Source organism: Meleagris gallopavo, chromosome 6 (assembly GCF_905368555.1).
Source record: "Meleagris gallopavo chromosome 6, MGAL_WU_HG_1.1, whole genome shotgun sequence".
NCBI classification, from domain to species: Eukaryota; Metazoa; Chordata; class Aves; order Galliformes; family Phasianidae; genus Meleagris; species Meleagris gallopavo.
Window position 1 is genome coordinate 2,476,114 of NC_139409.1, and position 22,481 is coordinate 2,498,594.

General features: G+C 44.7%; 1 protein-coding gene across 1 annotated transcript in view; it reads right to left on the minus strand.

Moving 5' to 3' along the window:
* Positions 1 to 1,893: 1,893 nt before the first annotated feature.
* The window catches only part of WNT3A (Wnt family member 3A), a 120,694-nt gene continuing 100,106 nt past the window's right edge, over positions 1,894 to 22,481 (minus strand). The window contains exons 4-5 of the mRNA XM_085226937.1: positions 13,117 to 13,382; positions 1,894 to 10,017 (exon numbers count right to left, since the gene is read on the minus strand). Coding sequence (XP_085083063.1) covers positions 9,538 to 10,017; positions 13,117 to 13,382 — 746 coding nt within the window. The 3' untranslated portion in view covers positions 1,894 to 9,537. The remainder of the gene's footprint in view (positions 10,018 to 13,116; positions 13,383 to 22,481) is intronic.

Consider the following 22,481-nt stretch of genomic DNA (forward strand, 5'->3'; position numbering starts at 1 on the left):
TCAGAAGAGGTGATGTGCTACCAGCATTGTGGCATGTGAGCCTGGCCACGAGTTTGGTTAGGAGAAGTAGTCTTGTCAGTCCAGTACCAACTCTTTGCTGGAAATGAGGTCTTTGCCCAAGTTCAGAGCATTGTTTGTCAAAGAAATGCTAAAATCTCAACTCTGCTCTTCACAAGGAGGATAGATACTTAATTCTCTCCATGTGTCAACATGTCTGTACATTAGTCCTTAAATTTCACTTGGAGATAGGACTAAACCCTGTCTGTGTGGATCTAAGAGCTGCCACTTGGTACTGGAATGGCTTTAGATTACTTCTATGAGCTATGTTGTCATGAGCAAAACCCTCTGGTATGGCTAAATGTGACTATAGTTAGACCATGCTACCTACCTTACAGAGGAAAGGGACTGTTCTGCAAAAGAGAGGATTTTGGCAGATCCCCCCATGGTGAAAATTTCAGGGCATGGGGCAGCAATGGGTTATCAATACCAGATTCTCTTCTTTAGTTCACAAAGGATCTATAGGGGTTAATAGCAAATATGCCCTCATGGAGAAGGTAAGAATCACTGAGATGTACACAGATTTCTTAGTTTTTTTCTACATAAGCCAAAATAAACCCAAACAATACTCTTGCTTGAACCTGGGGAAGCAGGTAGCTCAGCTTCACAAACTTATCTTAAGGGCTCTTTAATAAGAATGTTTATCATTTATTTCTGGAAAATATGCTGAGCCCGGTATGCCGAGAGCTCTCTGTGGTGTTTGACCTGTGTTATTTGAAACAAGGTGTGGGTATGTGTTTGGGGGGGGGGATATTGTGTCTGGGACAACACAATATGCTACTTGTCACCCAGGATTTTCCCATAGAATCATAGAATAACCAAGGTTGGAAAAGACCTCCAAGATCATCCTGTCCAACCATAGGAAATGGTCTTTTTTTTTTTTTTTTTTCTTATTTAGAAACATTGTAGGGAAAAAAAAAAAAAAAAAAAGAAAGAAAAAAAACAACCCAGAAATCTCCAGAAGATGATCTATACCATCACAGCAATTTGTTTTAAAAAAGTGAAATGAATCTCTGGGTGTATTCAGCTCCCTCAATTTTCTATAAGGAGGTCATTGAGGATGGACATAGAGGCGATATCTGGCCTGAGGGCTAAAGCTGGGTGGTTTAAATCCTTCCTAAGTGAGTGGCTAAGGATGCAAGAAGACCTATAGGATGTGATCTGCTTCTGTTTTTGTGAATATGATAGCAAACAAGCACGGGGATCCAGTGAAAAGAACACCAGAGCTTTCCCAATCAGAACTGCCCTACCCTAATTACGTCAATCGGGAATGGTTTTAAACTAAAAAAGGGGAGATTTAGATTAGAAGTCAGGGGGAAGTTTTTCACAGAGAGGGTGGAGAGGCCTTGATGCATGTTGTGAATGCCCCATCCTTGGAAGTGCTCAAGGCCAGGATGGATGGGGCCGTGAGCAGCCTGGTCTGGTGGGGGAGCAACCCTACCCATGGCAGGGGGTTGGAACTGGCTGTTCTTTAAGTCCCTTCCAACCCAAACCATTCTATGGTTCCCTGCCCCAGAGATGCTCAGCTGAGAAATGGGCTCGTGGCTGTTTAAGTGTACATGTTCTATTCTGAACTGGATTGTCACTGCAGAAAGTGGGCATGGGTTTGGCACCAGCTCAAGTGGCATCTGTTCTTTCATAACACACAGCTTCTGTCCTACAAGGGAATATATGTATATTCCTTCCTGGCCTCTTTCCAGCTATATTTCAGCCCACGATATGGCATAGCATCCCATCAAAACTGGGGCTGTGGTATGGTTGGAGAAATACCCAAACGCAGGTTAAAATTAATGCTTTTTTTTTTTTTTTTTTTAATTTTCATTATAAAGTTAACACATCTATCAAACTTAACTGATAACAAAAGAACAGTTACAAGACATCTCTAGTGTGCTGTCAGTAGAAAAGAGGGTATTGGAAAAAACTGGAAAAGCCAATGAGGTCACAAGCACAACAGCAGAGCAACAACACTGTCCTGATGAGTTATTTCCGCAAATATATACTCTTACTAATATATACATTTATTCATAAAATAAATAATCATTAAAAAAAAATCATCAGACTTAACAAAATACTGAGGAAAAAAGTGACGATCCTACTTTGTACAATAGCTTTGGAATTTCAGGTTGTATCATACATGCATTCTGTACAAAGGGGTGCTCGGTGGGGTGGGGGCAGGAGCAGGCTAGGGAAGGGTTACAGACAGTGACGTAGCTCTGAACAGGGTGATGTGATCAGGCAGACAGTCTGTGGGAAGGGAAAGTAACAGCAAAAAACCCACCTACAAGAAGATACTTGTCCTTGACTTCTGGACAAGTATGTTTCATACCATGGGGAAATCCCCTGTGGTGCTACAGAGCTGTGTTTTATGCCTTTGACAATGCTGGTGGGCTCGTCAGATAGTCCAAAGCAATGAGAGGTCTCCTGTTTGGGCAGATTTTGGCCGAGGAATGACTGAAAGTGATGCCACGATAGAGACATCTTCACTGAGATGAAGAGGTGTAAGGCTGAGCTGCAGTCAGTGGGGGACAGGTGGGCAGTGGGACAACCAGGTACGGAGGAATGGCCATCAACGGAATGGAGGTTCCACTGGGGAGGATTTCATCACATATAGGAGGATATGGGAGGTTTTAGGAGCCTGCTGTGGGAACACTTCCAGTGCTTAGCAAGTGGTGCAAGTGCGTGTTGGGAAGAAGCTCTGATGAAATGATGCCTTCCCTCAAAAGCATAGGTGACACTTGGCTGCTTGCTGGCCTATGTCTGTGGCAGATGTGCCTTCAGGCTTTTTGGTAGAGTGGAACGAGTGGTGAGAAATAAATAAATACTAATAAATAAGGAAAAGGAACTTGAAAAAAGAGAGGAAAATGAGGAAAGCATCTCCTCACATCTTCTCCACTCTCCACTTCCATGCAGGGCTGTCCAAGACCTCCCTTGGTCCACAGAACACGTATAAGAGCAAGGTATACAGAGAGAGACAAGGAGACAAAGTCAGGTGGAGAACATGCTTGTGACTGTTGTGCCTCAGGAGCTTTCTCTATCTAGATAGTATGCACATAAGAGCAAGATTTTGCCCACAGATGACTTGGTGGGACTTGTTTATTTTCATTATATGTTCACTAAGAGGGGCAGCAGAGACCCTCTCTTAGGGTCAAACACATTACATACCATTCAGTAAATTGGTTTCAACTATTTTTATAGAATAGGTCCTATTTCTGCTCCCTTTGGAATGCTTGTAAGTCAGGCATTATGGAAATGATGTAGAACTGAGTTCAGACACAGATTTCCATCTTAGAGTCTCCAAAGTGGAGTCCAGCTCAGAGATTGAGAAACCCACTTGTAGATGCTCACAAGCATGTGTCTACATATCAGTTAGATGTCTAAAGACCCATGTTTTATGGGGATCATCAGCATAGTCAGTGGGGCCCAAAGTAGTTCAACCTGCCCTATGGTGGCCACTTACATTTGGCCAGCTGAATTGTTCTCTAGCCTTCACTGTCTACTGAGTAGGAGATCAACTGGGTTGCTCATGCATAGACATCTAGTGCCATCTGAGATGCCCTAGGGTTTCTGAGACATCTGCATAGGGCTGGCAAATATGCCATGGGATTTAAGGGGAGGCTGCACTCTTCCAGAGCAGCTGCCAGAAGCCATTGGGATACCCTGGGGTACCCAAAATGACCTAGATGCCTATTTTCAATAATTCAATTCAGCCCTAGATGCTACATTTAGGCAAATGGATCTCATCATCATTGCTTTTATGGGACTTCAAGGACCCAGCTCACATGTAGATACCTACATTTCCTGAATCCCATTCTCAGGCCTGGGAGTCAGATTCTGGCCTCTCATTAGTGCTTGAGAAAAATCTCCCCATTTCTCAAAATAGAGGCCACCAGAGCCTCTGCCTCCCTCCAAATGGAAGCATCTGCACCCAGCAGCAGCTAACAGAGAACTGAGACAGCAAGATCCTGTCCCAGTGCTGAGCACTGATGAAGTGCGGTTCATTAGCTTTTGTCAGAGCACATAAAAGAGAGCTGGAAACGTAATGGGGGGTTAAGCCATGCAGAAAGACCATTGTGCAAAAAGGGAGCCAGATCCCACCACTGCTGCCCCATGGGATAAGGGAAATCTAGAAGAGATTCTCCCCTGTGCTAAGTCTCTGTTGTAACAGACAAGATTTAGCTTGGGGGGAGATGGAGAGCAGAAGTACAGCTATGGAGAAGAGACAGGGCCTCCTCCCACCCAGCTCACATTCTCTCTCATCATCTGCACCCTCTGTACAGCTCCCAGACAACCAGCAGTTCTGAGGAGGAGCCAGGAGTCATTTTCCTATGGGCATCTGATGCTGTTTATTAATTTTAGCCTGTGGCTGATGGCTGAAGTGCAGTTTGATTGTGGCCTTTTTGTGGCCCTATATTATCTTCCTGAAGTCTATAATTAAGGCATAGAGGGAAGCCCGAACTAATTTCCATAGCACAGAACCCAGGACTGGATTCATGACTCCCAGCTCCTGCATAGTACTCAAGCTGTAACTCTGAATACCCACAGATTTTTTGCACTGAAGCCTTTCCTTGAAGCTAAAATGTGACCATAAGACAAGGAAGCGTTTCTCCAATATTTGAATTTAAGGCTGGGGAAATGGCAAACACGCACACACATGACAAGTGCATTACAATCTATGGATATTCCTGCAGAAATAGAGCTAAATGCACCGAAAATCCAAACGTATTTTAGATTGAATATCAGATGAAATTGTACTATGAGGTTAACAGGGTTGATGTGCCTGGTGCTAACTCAGAGATTTCTGCCTCAAATGGCATTTTGTGGTGTGGCAGTCCCTGCAGTCCCCTCTCAAGATTAAACTCTGACTGCTTTCATCGTGCACATGAAGTTCCTTGTAAGGAATGAAGATAATTTTGGAGACTTCTGAAATATTTTGGAGAAGTGCTGAGCATGGCACTCAGCTAAAAGAGATACATAGGAGACCAGTAATAGAAAACGTTGTGCTTTCTCCTCCTCATGTTTTTTGTTTGTTTGTTTGTTTGTTTGTTTTCTCTGAGAATGAGAAATCTCCAAATTCTAGAACTAAACTGAGACAATAAAAACTACACTTTCAATTTCTTTCATAGAAAGAGAAGAGATGAGACCAAATTCACCCCTTGCATGTAACTCTGCTAACTTGAACAAGGTTGGTTGCAGAACTGATGGTGGCCATCAAGCCCATCTGCTCAGCAAAAGGAAAGGCTGGATAGCAGCATGTAAGAGGAATTAAATTATATACCTTTATTTTTATTTTTTACTTCTGTGTTACTTTTCTGGATGATATTTTTACTATAAACCTCACCACAAGTGAAGGCTGAAGGGAAAGGCACCATGGACCATGGAGGCTGAGTTGGGGATGAATGATCTTTTCCTTTTGAGTACACACAAGCACAAGCTGAGGGGGAAGGAAGTTTCCAGAAAACCATCACCAGACAAGTGAGCAATTCAAGCATCTATACACAGGCATCATGAGACATGAGTCCTTTTAGGTACCCCATGGTCTCTGACACAACTGACTAGATTTAGCACGTGTGACACAGGACCTGTGGGAGTCCCATGCCACTGCAGCAACAGCTGCATTCCGATAGAACATTTCAGGGCCTAAAATGTGGCTAGATGTTTGTATCACTGAACAAAACCCCAAATCTCCTCTGTGAGGAAGACCCTACCATTCTGAAAAACTTGGAGAAACAGGCAGAAGAAGGGTTTGGGTTGCATTTAGAAAGTTCTCTAAATGAGGCCCCATGTATCTGAGATGACAGATAGGGAGGGATGGCACCTCACTGCTCATTGCAGTGGGAACCCTGATATGAGACACCAAGAGAAGATAGCAGAGTGGGATCTTAGTTTTTCATACACATTTCCTGAATTGATGTGCATGAACTATTGAGGTTCAGAGTGATTTCTCCAAAGCCATGGGGCCAGATGCAGGCTTAGCATGTCTACTTATCAGTCCTAGACCCATACCAGGTGCGTCCTTTCCCCTCCATGTGGGTAGAGACAGACCTTGGACTAGAACCCTCAGATGGACATGAGGTCATGAGCAGAATACACAGAGGCATACGTCATCGATTTCAATAGCAGCTGCTCAATCCCTTACACTATACAACCCCTTACTACTATTAGTAGATGACTAATTACATAAGAAAACCTATTAAATATGCATAGGCTTTGTTAAAAATACTTTGAATGGGCTGGAAGTCCCCAAGCACTGAGCCTGACCCCAGATTTAAAAGAAGGAGTAGAGTTTCCAGCCCATCTCAGCTGATGATCAGATTGTAGCTTCACCTCTTTGACTCATGGTGGACTTCACATCATCAGACTGTACTCAGTCTGAAAGTTCATCATCTTGTATGAGCTCATCAGCTCAGGTCAGTGGAAAGACAGAGGTACATCCAGAGGGCAATTTACCAAACCCAGCTTAGATACCATCCTAGCCCATGATGAATCACCTTCTGCACTTGTTTGTGTCTTGCCATTGATCCTAGTAGAAAATTAGACAAATAGTTTAGAGTAGATGCTTGACTTTGACACAGACATAGAAATAGATCCCACTACTGCAGCCAAAGCTGTCTCTTCACCATAAGAGGCAATTGCTCAGCAGATGTCTCTTTTTTTCCCCATGCTTCCCAAAGAGCTCCACCCACTAATGATGTTGGGCTTGGTTCTGGTGCAAATGCAGAAACTGTGAATGTTAGCATGCTGTGGATGGCACGGGGTCAGAATCCAACTTCCATTCAGAGAAGCCAGCTCCTTTGAGCCATTCCTTCACTGACATGGTGTACAAGAAGGAATGTGAAAGCACCTTCCTTAAAGATATTTGGGTAAATTTAGTTGTGGGTGTGATCCTGCTGACGTCAATGGTTTGACACAGAATATCATCTGCATCATCTGCATTCTTTTTGGATAGAAGTCTCTGGCAGAAGATGTCTGACATCTCTTGCTGAGACTGCTAGCACTGCATTATATTAAATAAATCAGACTTATCTCCCTTATCCCATCTTTACAATTCATCAATGCCTTCCCAGAGTTTTCTTTCCTGACAGTTTGTGTCAATATTTGTTACTGTGGCAATGTCCCCCTGCAATGGCCTTCTTTTCTATTTGATATAATGATCAGATTTTCCTTTTCCACTTGACTGCTTTATAAAAATCAGCCATCTATCCATTCATTGGTTCGTCTTTTTCTCAATTTTTAGTCATCTGTTGCTTTCTACCAGATGATGTGTGGTCATCCACTGTATGCAGTGTTCACATGTACAGATCAGTTGTTTCTCTTTCCATTTCTTTCCTTCTGTCTCTTGATCTTTCCTTCCCTCTCTCTTGTATATCTCCTCTCATTTCATTGCAGCTATTTTGCAGTGCACCAGTAGAAGTGCTTCCACCAATACACAGAACTTGCTTGTGTCCTTGGGCACAGCCCTGAGACATACAGTGATGCACAAACTGCACCAGCCTAGGAGTAGTCTCAGGAGATGCCTTGACTCAGAGCCAACCCTTGGAGGTCTCATTTCTTACTGTTTTCTTTCTGATTAAGCTCTGTTCATTCCCTATCTCTTCTGCATATTCTCTCTCTCAGTTCTGGGAATAAGCTGACATTCTGGGAGAGAAGAGCACTCTGATTTCTCTACATAAACTTCCAGGGCTGAACTAGCCAACAGTCATAATTACATTGCTTTGATGTCCATGAAAAGACTCCTGTGATTCACTGAGAGATGAATCACAACCCATTTCACTCCCTGTATTGATAGGAAAGAAAAAATGTCAATCCTTGGTCTTTTTCCAAAGATAGGAACTCAAGGTATGAGAAAGACAAAGAGGACATTGGGCAAGCACATTAGAAGTTAAGCAGACTACAACTCCATGTTTGATTCAGTACTCGTTTATGCCAATAATGAACAGGAATAACTCTGGTGTTGTAAATACCAAGGCTGAGAGTTTGGCCCAATATCCACATGGTTTACGGAAGCCATGATGCATCAGAAGTGAAAGCTCTTTCTGTACCTGGCAATATGAAATTAAAAGTAGAGTAACATGTATAGAAGGGGAGTTGGAAGTGTACAGCAGAGATGGGGCAACACTGCACAGTAGAGATTTGGCTCTGTGTCCAAACTCTGAGCTGATTTGGAGTCTGGATTCCATACATCTTAATCTGTGCCACTTTTAGAGATGGGAATGGCTGTAGAAAGTAGGTGAAGAACCAAATTTGGCTAGAGGCTGAAACCACTCCAGCTTTGGGGGTGAAGTTTGGGTCACTGTCATGTAAATGCACAGGTGACAAATTGTCATTCGGAGTCAAATTCCTGACACATTTGCGGTCTAAGGGTTTTGCTAAGTGCCCAGGGGAAGCCTGCATGAGGTGCGGAGAGTGGATGGACTAAGTGCACTTTCCACTCTTGGTGATGGCGTGGGGGAAATAAACATTTTCCCTTTCCTCCTCTTCTGGAGCGAGCCAGGATGCTGAGGAGCCAGATGTCCTCTTCCCAGCAGCAAGAGTTCATCCCAAGGAGAATTGCCCTGCACCATGTCCCCAAGGAAAACTCACTGGCTGAGCCTCGTAGTGGGACACAGGTGGAGCAACATGCCCCATCGTGGGACCATCTCCTTCTCAATGCACACACGGAGTCCTCTTCCCTTCACATACCAGGTACTGAACTTTTCTGTACCATGCACGTCACCTGTGCACCAACAAGGCATTTGCAGGAAACCACCGGCAGTTCTCTCTCCCTTTTCTTCGCCTTCTCCCTCCCTCCCTCTATGTAGGTGCCACTGCATCCTATGTCAAATTTGGCAGAAGCTACTATGCTAAAAAGTTCACGCGAAGAGCCTGCCCACTCTACAGCTCTATCATATATTTCTAGACTTCTCTGGTTCCAGGGCAAAAGTAAAGGAGAATTTCATTCTTTTTTTTTTTTTTTTTTTAACATCATTAACTTATCTGCTTTTATTTCTTTTGCTGTTGTTGTTGTTGCTCTTATGCACAGAGTCTGGCTGTTTGAGTATGTAGATAGATCTCAGAAAGCTTAGTGCTGGTGTCCAACACAGCCTTTCTCTGGCTGAGGGAAAAGGAGATATCTAGGAAGATGGAAGTCTTTCAAAGGACACTTAATCACACAAATCACTTCGGGTGGGCGAGAGCAGAGCCAATCCATGCTTTTGCTGATGCTCTTCTTTCCAGCTCTGCGTTGTCGGCCAGCTAAAAAGCCGCTGTTTCCTATGGGATGCATCATTGCGGTGTAACTTGTGTGACTGCCAGGTGTACCTCAGGATAGCCCAGAAGTCATTAGACCTATTCTATCCAACCAGTTTTTAGCCTTTAATTTTTTTTTTTTTTAATTATTCCTTTATTATCAAAAAAGTAGACTTCTCTCTTGTCTCCAACCTCAGAGAAAGTAGGCTCGAATCTATTTCTCCTCCTGGAGCCCTGCAAAGGGGCTTGCCCGTTTTATTTGCACGTGTGGACATCGTAGACTCGTATGCATTCCTGGCAACGGACGTAGCAGCACCAGTGGAAGATACAGTGGCACTTCTCTTTCCGTTTCTCAGTCCTCGTGTTGTGCCCGCGGCCGCAGCACAAAAGGTCACAACCGTCAATCCCATGGGAAGTGACGTTACAGATCCTGTCACGAGTCCCGAAGGAACCCGTTTCAGGGTTGGGCTCACAAAAGTTGGGTGAGTTCTCATAGTAAACCAGGTCCTTCTCAGTCGGAGCCTTGAAGAAGTTGTATTTGGGCCGGAGGGTCTCCACCCAACCACGGGATTCCCGGTGTTTTTCCACCACCATTTCCGAAGCGCTGTCGTATTTGTCCTTCAGGTAGTCCCCGATGACCCTGAAGTCAGGCTGAGACCACCAGCAAGTCTTCACTTCACAGCTGCCCGAGAGGCCGTGACATTTGCACTTCAGATGCATGAGTTCAATAATAGACTGGAAAAGAGAAGACGAGAAAAAAGCAAAGAAGAGGGAAGACATTAGCCTGCCATCGAAACACATACTGCATTTTCCAATTCAGCCAGGATTTAGAATCATAGAATCCTACATATCTAAAGCTGTAAGTGTTTCCATAGATACATTTGCACCTTGTGAACAAGAATCATCTTTTTCCCTCAGTCAGTGCACTGTAAGTTACTGAGGCAAACAAAACATTCACAACTTGTTATTTTCAGTAGCTATCTCAGATTCTCACCCCAATTTTAAACATCTATCGATTGCTTTCAGTACGGGTTGAAGTGATTTCGCATACATTAACATTTTCCTACCTGTGTTCATATATGAATATTTCAGTGTTGTCACCCAAGAACACAATTTGGAGATATCCATGCAGAAAAACAAAGAATGGAGAAAGCTACTAAAATAATGCATTCAGGAGTGAAATATACAGCTATTCCATTTGGAAATCAAAGGAATGAGAAACGTCCTAAACATCTAGACCATAACTCCATTTATTACGTATGTTTTCATGTTTGCTTCATCAAACAAGTTTCTAGCATTACTGGTGGCTGTGTTCAGAAACCTGAAAACTAATGCATTATTTATTTTCAAGCAAATATGATTTTCATAAAACCATTTAGAAGGAAAAAAAAAAAATAGGAGCTCAACTTCTGAATTTGAAAAGCTCACATTTCAACATAAAGCATCGCCCTAGAATATATGAGGAAGGAGATTATTGATCATTGGTTGCCCTCACCACTCATAAAATTAGTCCAGAGGTTTCTATTGATGCTGCCCTCAGGTATTCTCAGCCTTATGCAACTCACTTGATAATCTGCACTTTCAGACTGATCAGCAAATTTCTGGGTACATGAACAGACGAGTGGCAGCCTGAGTCCAAGAGATTTGCCATGATTCAGCACCTTGATGTTCACTAGGTGCTTTCCTGTGTTATTTACAGAGTATCACATGCCACAAAAGAGGTTGTAATTAGCAATGAGAGAGAACCACAAAATGCTTGGTCCATGTAATCATGCTGAACTTAATCAAAGCTGCTGGCCTAGTGGTAGGGTTTGAACTAACATGGGAACTAATATGAAACATTGCCTATGGGCTCAAGCTTAGCTCAAACCACTTGAGCATGGAGGGTTGGAACAGCTACCCATGGGTGCTGGCATGGTGAGAATAACAAACACCATTTTATAAAACAGAGGATTTCAGATGTTCAGAGTTGTTGAAATATGTAGAAGATCCAGAGATAAATCAGTGCCAAAACTGACCGTCATAAGACCTCTCCAGACCTGAGATCACAGGGATTTTGCTCACAGCACATCTTTTTCCTGAGATACCTAGGATAATTTGGGTCAGGGCTCGAGGAAACCACATTACTCCTTGTATTTGTCTTGCAGACAAGTTCTGTTTCAGGTGGTATTTCTTTATCTTGATAGATTGTACTCCATGTTTCAGACCAGCTGTCTTATGGTGTGAGGTGGAATAACTCCACAGAGATTAGACAGCATCTACCTGAAGATCTCACACAAAATCCTAGCAAAACAGAGGCTTCCTAGCATTGCACAACTGTGCTGGCTTTGCTATGGCTCTGCACAGTCATACATCTTCCTAGGCACGTGTGAGGGCTTATCCTGAAGGAAAAAGACCACATTAACCTCTTTTGATTGCAGTGATGTATCTTTCTTCCACTGAGGGATGAACTAATTTGAGTTTACTACATGAGAAAGAAAAGCAGCTTTCTCATAAGAGCAGTGGAATCGTCCACATTAGCAAAAGCTTTGTGATTTAATTTCACAAATTGCTTCCCATAAATTATGTTCTTTGGGCATTTATGGACTATTCTTGAGATAAAAAGAGAATATCCTGTGATAGGGACTTTTCCACCTTACAAAAAAGAATCACTGTTTATGAGTCAGCCATTATGATAAGGGCAAAACTTTATACTTTCAGTTCCCTATATATATATTCAGTATATTTTTTTCAGTGGCAGAAGTGAAAATGCACTAGCTGGCTTTGCGGCATGGTCCATGTTAAATCTGAAGGCACCAGAGTCACATTCTCATTCTCCTTTAAATATTCCCTGGGAAACAGAACACTGTTGAGAAGAGGGGTGGTGGGAAATGCTCTCCTGCTTTTCCCCACCTTCAATTCTACAGGGCGGGACAAGGATAGCAGGGAAAAAGGCTCCAAGCCATTTGGCTTCCTTCAAGAACTCCTGCAGGATCACACTCCACAGACACCATCAATTCAGCTTTCTCCACCAGGATGGGCCCTTCTAGACAACATGCCCGGAGTGGTACAAATGCTGGGGACTTCTGAGGCACAAACTGAGATATCGATAGATTTTATAGGTCTGTAGTATGAAAGAAGGGACTTGCAGTTGTACATTTGGCTACCTAAATCTCACTTTAGGCAGCTGAGTTCTTTTATAGCTAGGCCTGGATGCACGTGTTCTGCATGACTGCTGCACTCAGATTAGGATTCAGCTGCCAAAACACAAGGACATAACATCGCTTCCAAGCTCCATGAGTGTCCAAGGCATCAGATCAGAGATGGAAGAGAACCTCCAGAAGGCCCACAGTCTTTCCCATTAGAAGTCCAAGGACAGACTGGATGCTTCAGAATATCTTTCTTGGGTTAAACTAAACTGCCTTTGCTTAACCAGCTGAATCCTGCCCATAAACTTTGGTCCATCTCTCCTAACTTCAGATGTCTGCAGTACAGACATCTCTGGCCATACAGCTTCCTATACCCAGGTACAAATAGGGCATCACCCAACTGAGCTATTTCAAGATCCAAAACTTCATATTCCACCATAGTGCTGCCTGTTTTAATCCACTTACTACGGAATGATATGGACAATGAACTCCAAGTTAGACATTTACATCTGAGTGGGTGAATTTACTTTAAGACCAGGCACAGGAATCCATTGGTCACCTCCCAGCAAAGAACCATTTTGGGACATGTATCATCACTTCATGACATAAAGCAGCCCAGATTTATGTTTGATTACTCCTCTTAGTTCCCTATGGAGGTAAGAAATCAGTATAGGAGATCAAGAAAGGTAAAAATAAATGTCCTTACGGTCCTTCCAGCTTCATTGTTGTGCCTGTTCATGGCTGACCGAGCATCCGGTCTGTTCTCTCGGGCATCAGCGAATTCCCGAGACACCATGCTCCCAAACTCCACGTCCTCACTGCAGCCTCCCCATTTCCAGCCTTCCCCTGGAGAGCCCTTATGACGAGTGTCACAGCCGCAGATGGTGGCCGAGCCTTCAGCACAGGACCTGGTCACTGCAAAAGCCACTCCGGCAGAGGCAATGGCATGGACGAAGGCGGATTCCCTGGTAGCTGTGAAAGAAAGAAATCAGTGAACATTGGCCAGCAAAAAGACCACGTGTGGCCGTGATCAGTGCTGTGAACATCTTCTCTTGAGGGCGTGGCAGAAAGCCACGAAACTCTCCTCTCATCTGTGGTGCAAAGACATTGTCTTACAGTAGGCAACCATAGAATCATAGATTGGCTTGAGTTGGAAGAAATCTTAAAGATCATCCAGTTCCAAACCCTTTGCCATGAGGGTTGCCCCTCACCAGGTCAGGCTGGTCAGGGTCCCATCCAACTTGGCTTTGAGCACCTCCAGGGATGGGGCATTCACAGTTTCTCTGAGTAACCAGGCTGGATGCAAGCTCACTGAGGTCAGAAAACACAATTTAAGTAAGTTAAACAGAGAGCTGTTGGAGAGGGTCCAGAGGAGAGCCACAAAGACAATCAGGGGACTGGAGCACCTTCCCTATGAAGACAGGCTGAGGGAGCTGGGCTTGTTCAGCCTGGAGAACAGAAGGCTGCAGGGTGACCTCATTACAGCCTTTCAGTACCTAAAGGGAGCCTACAGACAGGAGGGGAATCAACTCTTTGAAAGGGTAGATAACAGCAGGACAAGGGGAAATGGTTTGAAGTTGAGGGAGGGAAGATTTGGGTTGGATGTCAGGGGGAAGTTCTGTACTATCAAAGTGGTGAGGTGCTGGAACAGCTGCCCAGAGAGGCTGTGGATGCTCCGTCCACCCCTGGAGGTGTTCAAGGCCAGGTTGGATGGGGCCCTGGGCAGCCTGGGCTGGTATGAAATGTGGAGGTTGGTGGCCCTGCCTGTGGTGGGGGGTTGGAGATTCATGATCCTTGAGGTCCCTTCCAACCCTGGCCATTCTGTGATTCTGTGTAAGTTCTTAGGATGGAGTTATGGCAAAACAAAAAGCAATCAAAACCAAAATATCTCAGGGCATACAAATTATATTACGTACTAATTTGCAGGCAGTGCATCACTTAGCCATGCACAGAGCCTCAGTGTTGGCTTCTGATGAGTAGAATTTGGGCCATAAAAATGCAAATCTACAGTTAACATCAGCCTTTGCATTTCATGGTGAGACCAACACTCAATGCTCCTTCTCTGGGAGAGCTGCTGATGGCTGGAAGGTGGGTAAATATCAGGATGGACAGATGCTTCCTTATCTAACTAAGCATTATCCCCACCCTCCACTCTAAAGCCACCTTGGAGATGGTGCTCAGCATATGGCACTGTGCAGGTACCTAAAGCTTTGCTCACTTTGCCTAACTAAATTCCAGACCAAGGGGACTGGAATGAGCTCTCCTTTTCTGTCCATTGCCTCATATGCTGGATGGAATCAGCCAAAAGTTTCTGAGTAAATCTCTGAGGAAACCTTCCTTTACAGCCTTTCATCATAGATAGAGATGAGAGGAGAAGGGCAGCTCAGTGTTGGCCTGGCTTTCCTGGTTTCCAGTGCTTTTTCCACAATATACTGAAAAGAAAACCTTTCAAACTGCTTTGAAAATAGGAATATACCAAAGGATCGGCTTTATTTTCAGTTTTCATTTCATTCTGTTTCTTCACTCATTGGAAATGACTATGGAGTTCAGCACTACACCTCAGAAAACACCTCTGCAATGTGTTTTGGCTTCAGGAAAATGACATTTTATCATTCAAAAGATTGTTCTCAATCCCTTGAGGCAGTTCTAAGAAGACTATGGTTCTGCTAACCTGCCTCCTTTAACCTTGTATATTTTAGCACATGAGCTCACCTCCTGCCTATAGACCAGTTGACCAAGAACCTTTTGAATGGTTGAATGATCAGAGTAGGACAGCACTGAAATATGACTGGACCCATGAAGGTAGGAGGTCAGGTTCCAGTTGATGCAGCTTCACCAACTTTCATCGAGCTTTGCTTCATCTGATCATAGAACTCCACAAATCCTCCCTAATGTTCTCTGCACCACTTTTTGCTGATCTGAGCTTTCCCAGGGCATTTTGGCTTAATCTTTAATTTCTAGATGCTTCCAGGCTTTACAAACACAAGGAGAGTTTAATATGCCAAGCCAAAATACCAGTATGTTCTCAGGGAGAAATCAAACCTGCATGCATGCAGAGAAGTCTCATCTGGTCTGAAGGCTTAAGCAAGAACTTGTGCAGTGCTGCTTTGCTTTGGGAAGACTACCAAACACAGCAATAGGCAAATCAAATACTGTGCATGAACTTACAAGCAGAAGGTATGAGCAATGTCCTGGAACACAACGTTGCTGCGCATCTTGAGGTTAGTAAGTCCCTGGGAGCCAGAACCAAAGGAACACTCCGTTCCACAATGTGATTTTTAAAAATCCCTATTCAGCATCTCTCCACCCTGAAGGATCTCAGCTTCCCAATGCAGTGACCATGCAGCTCTTTGGTTGTGCAAAAGCTTGGCTTCAGAGCATGACCAGGTGAGTCCAGTTCTAACAGGACTGAGGACTCAGCACTTTGCTCTTGCCTAAGCTCAAATGGGATCCAGAAACTAAACCTCTGGCATGGTGAGGTTGATATGGTGTCTCCAAGGAGATCGATGGCCAGTCCCATGGTCTGTGAAAGGCAAATGCTTCTCACAGAATCCAGTCAGATAAACTGCTGGGATGAGTTCCATTATCCTCTGGCAGAGAGTTGGAGGATATAGTGACCAGAGAATAGCTGAAACATCTCTGCTGCCTCCAGCTGCAGCCTAACTAATCCTAAATTTTTTTCATATGATCAGAGATTACTCATAGAATCATTCAGGTTGGAAAAGACTACTATGATCCCCAAGTCCAACCCCAGCCCATCCCACCATGCCCACTGACCACATCCCTCAGTGCCACATCTCCATGGTCCTTGAACATCTTCAGGGATGGTGACCCCACCACCTCCCTGGGCAGCCTGTGCCACTGCATCACTGCTCTTTCTGAGATGTTTTTCCAAATATCTGACCTGAACCTCCCTGGCACAATTTGAGGCCATCCTCTCTTGTCTTATTGCTGTTACATGGGAGAAGAGGTTGACAGAAGAGGATGTTTGCAAATGCCTTGGAGATCCCCTGGGCCCTACCATGCTAGGACTGAAAAGAAAGCAGCTGCAACCACAGTGTTTGTGCAGAAGGCTTTATCCTGAGTGTGTGTGAGAGGTATAGCCCTGTGTTAGGAGGGTTAGGAGTCCACAGGTCCTGCATTCTACTTGAGCTTTGGAGGGACTCGTGAGCTCAGAAAAGAGGTGTTTCCCTGCATGCAGCTGCAGAGCTCTCCAAAACCCAGGGAACATCAAGCAATGCTGGCAGAGGGGCTGCAAAACCTGTGCCTTTTCCAGGACTTGGGCACAACTGAACAGGGGAGCACAGAAGCACAGCTTTTTCTGCAGGTACCCAGCTCTGCCTAAATCCCAGTCCATTGCATCAACTGTGCACTGCTGCTGGCCCTTACTGAAAGTCTTCAGCTCCGGGAGGGTATTGATAGGATTTGCCTTAAGAAGCTCCGAATTATGCTTGGCTCTTCTCTTCCCAGAAAAAAAAAAAAAAAAAAAAAAAAAAAAAGCCCACTGCCTTTTACAGCCTGTATATGCGGTAATCACTCCCCTGCTTTTGAAATGCAGCCACCCCTGGGGTGGAGTGCAGCCACCACTTAACAGCACACAACAGGAAGCAAATAGCATTGTATCTGATGGTAACTACCTGGGGAATGCAGGCAGGCAGAGCAAAGCTGAAATCTGGCCCCGGGCACTGAGGTTAGGAGTTTGTCTCTTGAGAAAGTTGCAGCCAATCTCTTTAATGACTGCATGAAATTAGGGCACTGGGTTTACTTCTCCTGCCCCTAACTTCAGGCAGCAAGTTCAATATTGACGCAGATGGAGGAGAGCCATCGCCTGAATCACGTCCTGCCACCTCCCCAGTTATGGGACTGAACTCCCATTACCGAGCAGACCTGACCCTATGGAGCACCAGAGAGCTCCCCAGGTTGTAGCTGGAGGCGGTGTGGCTGCAGGAATGGAGAAGGAGTGTATAGAGATACAGATAAGCAGAAGGAAAGCATGCACTTGTAATGGAAATGAGGGGTTATTAAGGTGCCATATAAAAATGCAAGAGACTTAGCAAAGATAACAGGAAAGTGCAGTACGTTGGTCAGGTCGCCTCATTCCTCTCTGGGTGGTTCTGGTAGCAGGAGACAAGCATCTCGTTAGGACTTGAAGAGGGCTTCTGGAAAGTCATCTGGCAAGGGAAGGTTGCTAGGGACTCATATCTCATGGGGATGCTGGCTTAAGAGCATCTTAAACACTTTGTTTTCAGTGCAGCACAAGGTCACCATAGCTCTGGTTTGTTTAATTCCTGCCTGCTCCTGCTCTCAAGTTTCCCTGACTTGGTGGGGATCTAAGGTACCCTGATACTGTGTTCAGTTCTGGGCCCCTCACCACAAGAAAGACATTGAGGCTCTGGAATTTGTCCAGAGAAGGGTAATGGAGCTGTGAAGGGTCTGGTGCAGAAGTTTTGATGGGGAGCAGCTGAGGGAACTGGGATGGTTCAGCCTGGAGAAGAGGAGGCTCAGGGGAGATCTCATCATTCTCTACAACTGCCTGAAAGGAGCAAGACAAGGGTTGGCTTCTTCTCAATAATATGGAAGGGGATGGCCTCAAGTTGCACCAGGGGAGCTTTAGATTGGATATTAGGAATAACTTCTTCTCTGAAAGAGCAGTGAGGCAGTGGCACAGGCTGCCCAGGGAGGTGGTGGGGTCACCATCCCTGGAGGTGTTTAAGGATTGTGGAGATGTGTCACTGAGGGATGTGGTCAGTGGGCACGGTGGGATAGGTTGGGGTTGGACTTGGGGATCATAGTAGTCTTTTCCAACTTGACTGTCCAACCAATCCACTGTCATTTCTGGAAATTGTTTTCTAAAGAGCCCATTCTGTGGGGGTGGGAGTCTGAATGGTCAATGTAGAACACCCCTGTGCTCAGCAGGAGCATCATTTCAGGATGCAGAAAGATACGGTTGGGCAGTAGTGGTATAAGAATTCAAAGTTCTGAGGATGATGTAACATAAGATTCGATTTCCTGCTTTTGCACAGCTTTCTTACGTGACTTGTCAGCCTGTGCTTCTGCTTCCTTATCCACACACCTGAAAACAATCCTGCCTATCTCCCCAGGAGTCTGCAATGCTCAGTTTAGTGATGTCTTCAGAACCGTAGGCAGAAGGCATTGGAGCTGAACAAAGGTTCCATCAAGATGTGGGATGAGAAAGGCAAATGAATAACCACATAAATATTTTGACTGTCTGACATACGAAACCTGCTCTTATAGGTTCTGCTGCCCAGACAGTGACTTATTTTTCCTCAGTCTTTCTCTTGGTGACTAAAAGATTAACCCCAGGTCAGACAGATATTCCAGATGTGAGGAAAGAAAGGCTATGGTGAAGCAGAAGGACAAATGTAATGGTTCATTTCTGTTTTAAAAATCCGCAGTCCACTACTTCTGTCTCACAGCACTGAGCCCTCTTCTCTCTGCTGTTGACATTGACACCCTACATCTTTCCTTGCTCTCTGCTCAGCTGAATAGAGGTAGCAGCAGCCTCCTGGTGAGAGGCCACATAACCCACCCTCAGGTATGTTAGGAACTGAAACTGCAAATTCTCTGCCCTGGACCACAGCTGGAAGAGCTAGGATGTTTCTTATGAGGGAGGAACTTCTATTTAAACTGGGGACTTCTTAAAAGAAAGCAGTGAGATCTGTGCACTCTTAGAAAGAAAAGAAAGGAGGGTCTCTTGCTTGGGCTGTACACCTTCTGAGGAAGGAAGGAGACCTCAGCAACCTGGAGAACAGAGAGATGAGCAGCAGGGACTCAGCATCCCACTTTTCTGGGTGCTCCTATTGAAAGTATGGAAGTTCCTCAGTATATGGGACCCTGATGTCTCTAGGACTGCTACTCAACTACTCTGTGGAGCTAAACCTCCCATGCCAGCAGCATTCTACTTGCCAGGATCTAGCTGCCATCCTTTTCAAAACATTAGTATGAAACGCTGACTCGGTACCTTTTTGGTCTGAGTGATGTATGAACGTCATGGAAACAATAGAAGTGTCACAGATTGCCCCTGGAGATATATAACAGTGAAGGAAAGAGTCTTCAGGTTTTTGGCACTCCTCCTCGTTGATCATAAGCTTCTCTGCTCTTGAATAGAGGATCATTCTCCCAAGCCCACACTAGGAATGGCACTGCAGTGATGTGGCTGGAAACATCAAATTTCCAGCAATTTCTTTAGAGATCTTGGGAGAATTATTTAAGAAGCAGGTTAAAATGAAGAAAATGTCCCCACTGCTGAACAGGACTTCAAGGAGGAGCACTCTGCTTTGTTTTTCAAAGCTAACACAGAAGAGAAAGCTAACTGTTGTGTCAGCTATTTTAGATGCCCAGGCAACCTGTTTCAGAAAACTCATCTCTGAGGGTTTGAAAGTGTAAAGCCTTTCCAACATTTGTCTGGTAGGGCATGCACCCAGAGAGTGTGAGAAAGGGTTTGAATTCCCTCCCTGGCCTGAGGGAATACAAACCCACAGCTCTCATGCTTGGATTTGCTCAAGAGTTGACACTACATTTACTCTGGATTAAAAAATAATCTAAATAAAACCCTCAACCAAAGAAACTGGAAATAAAACTGGATGCAGGCTGGCGATTCTAGAATTTGGAGTCAGCACAGCCCCACCTCTTATACTGAGAGCCTTTCTTAGTGGCTCAGCCTCCTCCTAGTTACTATGGTAGGGAGTTCTTGCAGATAAGACATCATGGATACTACAGAGATGGAAGGAATTGTCCAAAGACGGTGAGGAATTTGTTATATGAGCTTTGAGGGATTAGGAAGCCTAGTCTTTGACTCAAGTCCCCACAACTCAGTCAGCCTCTGGTGCTAAACCTACCAACCAACAGATCCCTCAGAGCCAAGGACCAAGGATTCAGTACGTGGAGATGAAGTCTTCCCCCATGTGATGCTCCTTGCACAAGGTCAATTCCTTCTGCAAAAACTGATGAGGAAAGAAGTGAAGGGTCACACCTCTGATCATTGGATGCATTTTTTCCCCCAGGGAAAGGAGGAGGAAAGGTGAAATAAAAAGTGTCTAAAGGCAGTTTATTTTTATGTTCACAAAGAAGAAACGGTATGCCAATCAGAACTATTAAATATTGGCATAGCACCAGGTGAAAATGGGGAACAGGGAGCCCCATGGCACATGTTTTCTGAAAGATCCATCCATGCTGCAGAGCCAGTGTCCAAGTGCTGGAGGGGAACAAGAGTTGTTCCCATAGTAAAAGTGGGAGAGGATCACAGAGGTGTCACAGGGAAAATAGTGGGAATGCTGGAAACAAAATATTCGCTTTCATAGCCTCAGATGTATTCCTCCTGTTTGTAGCAATAGAAGATTTCAGCTCAGATAAACCAACTAAGAGAGTTTATAGAAGCTAACTGGCTCAGCTTCAGGCTTCCTTTAGCTCTGCGCAAGAGTGGTCCCAGTGTTCATGTTCCCTCAACCCAGCCTTGCCAACCTCAACACATTGACTTCCATCAGCATCTCCAGGCCTGCCGCTGGAGTCTCCTCAATTACACCCTGAGCACAGTGAGAGGGGATCCTTTTACCAAGGCTATGGGTTGTTTTTAAAGATTCCCCTTCCACCCATTAGGGATGGTGAAGAGGAGCAAGCGGTGGCCTTGGATGTGCTCATCACAAGAAAGAAAGGGGCAAGCTGTGCTTCTTGGTGGTAGGGCAAATCATTCCAAAGAGCACATTCCCAATTTCAGCAGTGCATGCTGTATTCATTCTGCCTATAATTATGCTGACTATAAAAGCGCTTTCCAAAGTCAAAGCAGTAGGAAGAGATCTTGAACTTGCTTAAAGCTTCCATTTCTGTACTTGGTGGTCCTCCAAGTCTAAATGCCAAGTAGTCAAGTGCCAGGCTCTGAGTTTCCATTTAATCACAACACTGTCAGTCAGGCAGGAAGCTTTCAAAGTCCATGTTATTTTCAGATATCTCTGGGGGCTTTAGGGAGACTACAAAAAGGTTGGATCCCAATGACTGCATCACAGTAGGCTACAAATATTGACCAAAGTCCCTCTCTGGATATGAGCAACCATGTAACCTGCCTCGGTTTCTCTATTTGCAGAAATGCACTAAATTCATATATCATGGAACACTCAGATATATATACAAAGAAACACTCATGGATGCATTCAAATGATGTGCTCTAATGACTCACACCACTGAGCAGATTTGGTGCACTATCCATAAAGGATAGTCAAAAAGTTCAGCTTACACCCTATAGCTGGAGCTTTAAGTATTCTATCAGCCTACGGGGGAGAAGGGCAAAAGGGAGAATTTTTCTCTTTGCTCTATACTGCATCATGTCTCATTACACAAAGAGTGATTCTCATGCTTGGGTCACTCTTGCATAGAGCCTTCCAGGGCACATGGATTAGTGGGGAAATATTGGTGGTAGGTGGATGGTTGGAATGGATGATCCTGGAGGTCTTTTCCAACCTTAGTGATTCTATGATTCTATGATTCCAGGAGAGCACTGGTACCTCAAAGTGCATGTGTGCTGATTTCTGCAGACCATGGCTACCTTCTAATCAGCACCTCATCTGGACTTATAGCTACTGCATGTCTTGGCAGTACCTCCAGGACTTTCCAGAGCAGCTCTGTACTGCACAGGGAAGACATGTCCACAACTACTCAAGCCTCCATCAATCTTTTCCAGAAGAGCAGGATTGCATGGGATCCCTTGGACGAGAGTCCAAGAGAGTAGAATCTACTATGGCACAGGATCCCTGGACACAGAAGGATCATCAAATCCTTTCCCCTACCAGCCCCTTGTAAGATGACAGTCTCGGCATAGGTTTACAGACTGATCTGAATGGTTTGGAGCCACATGCTATTGAAATCTGAACCTGCTGCCTTTTGGAGATGTATAGGTTTGTCTTGGATCCCCTGGTCTTTAGGTGCATTTCCTAAGCAGGCTTCTCTCTGTGCTTAGGGGAGACTACTTTGCAAAAATCCCAGTGTTTGGTGGCTGCAGGTAAACAACAATATTAGGTCTAACCTCCAAAAGAGATGGAATACATGCAGCTCTCCCACCAC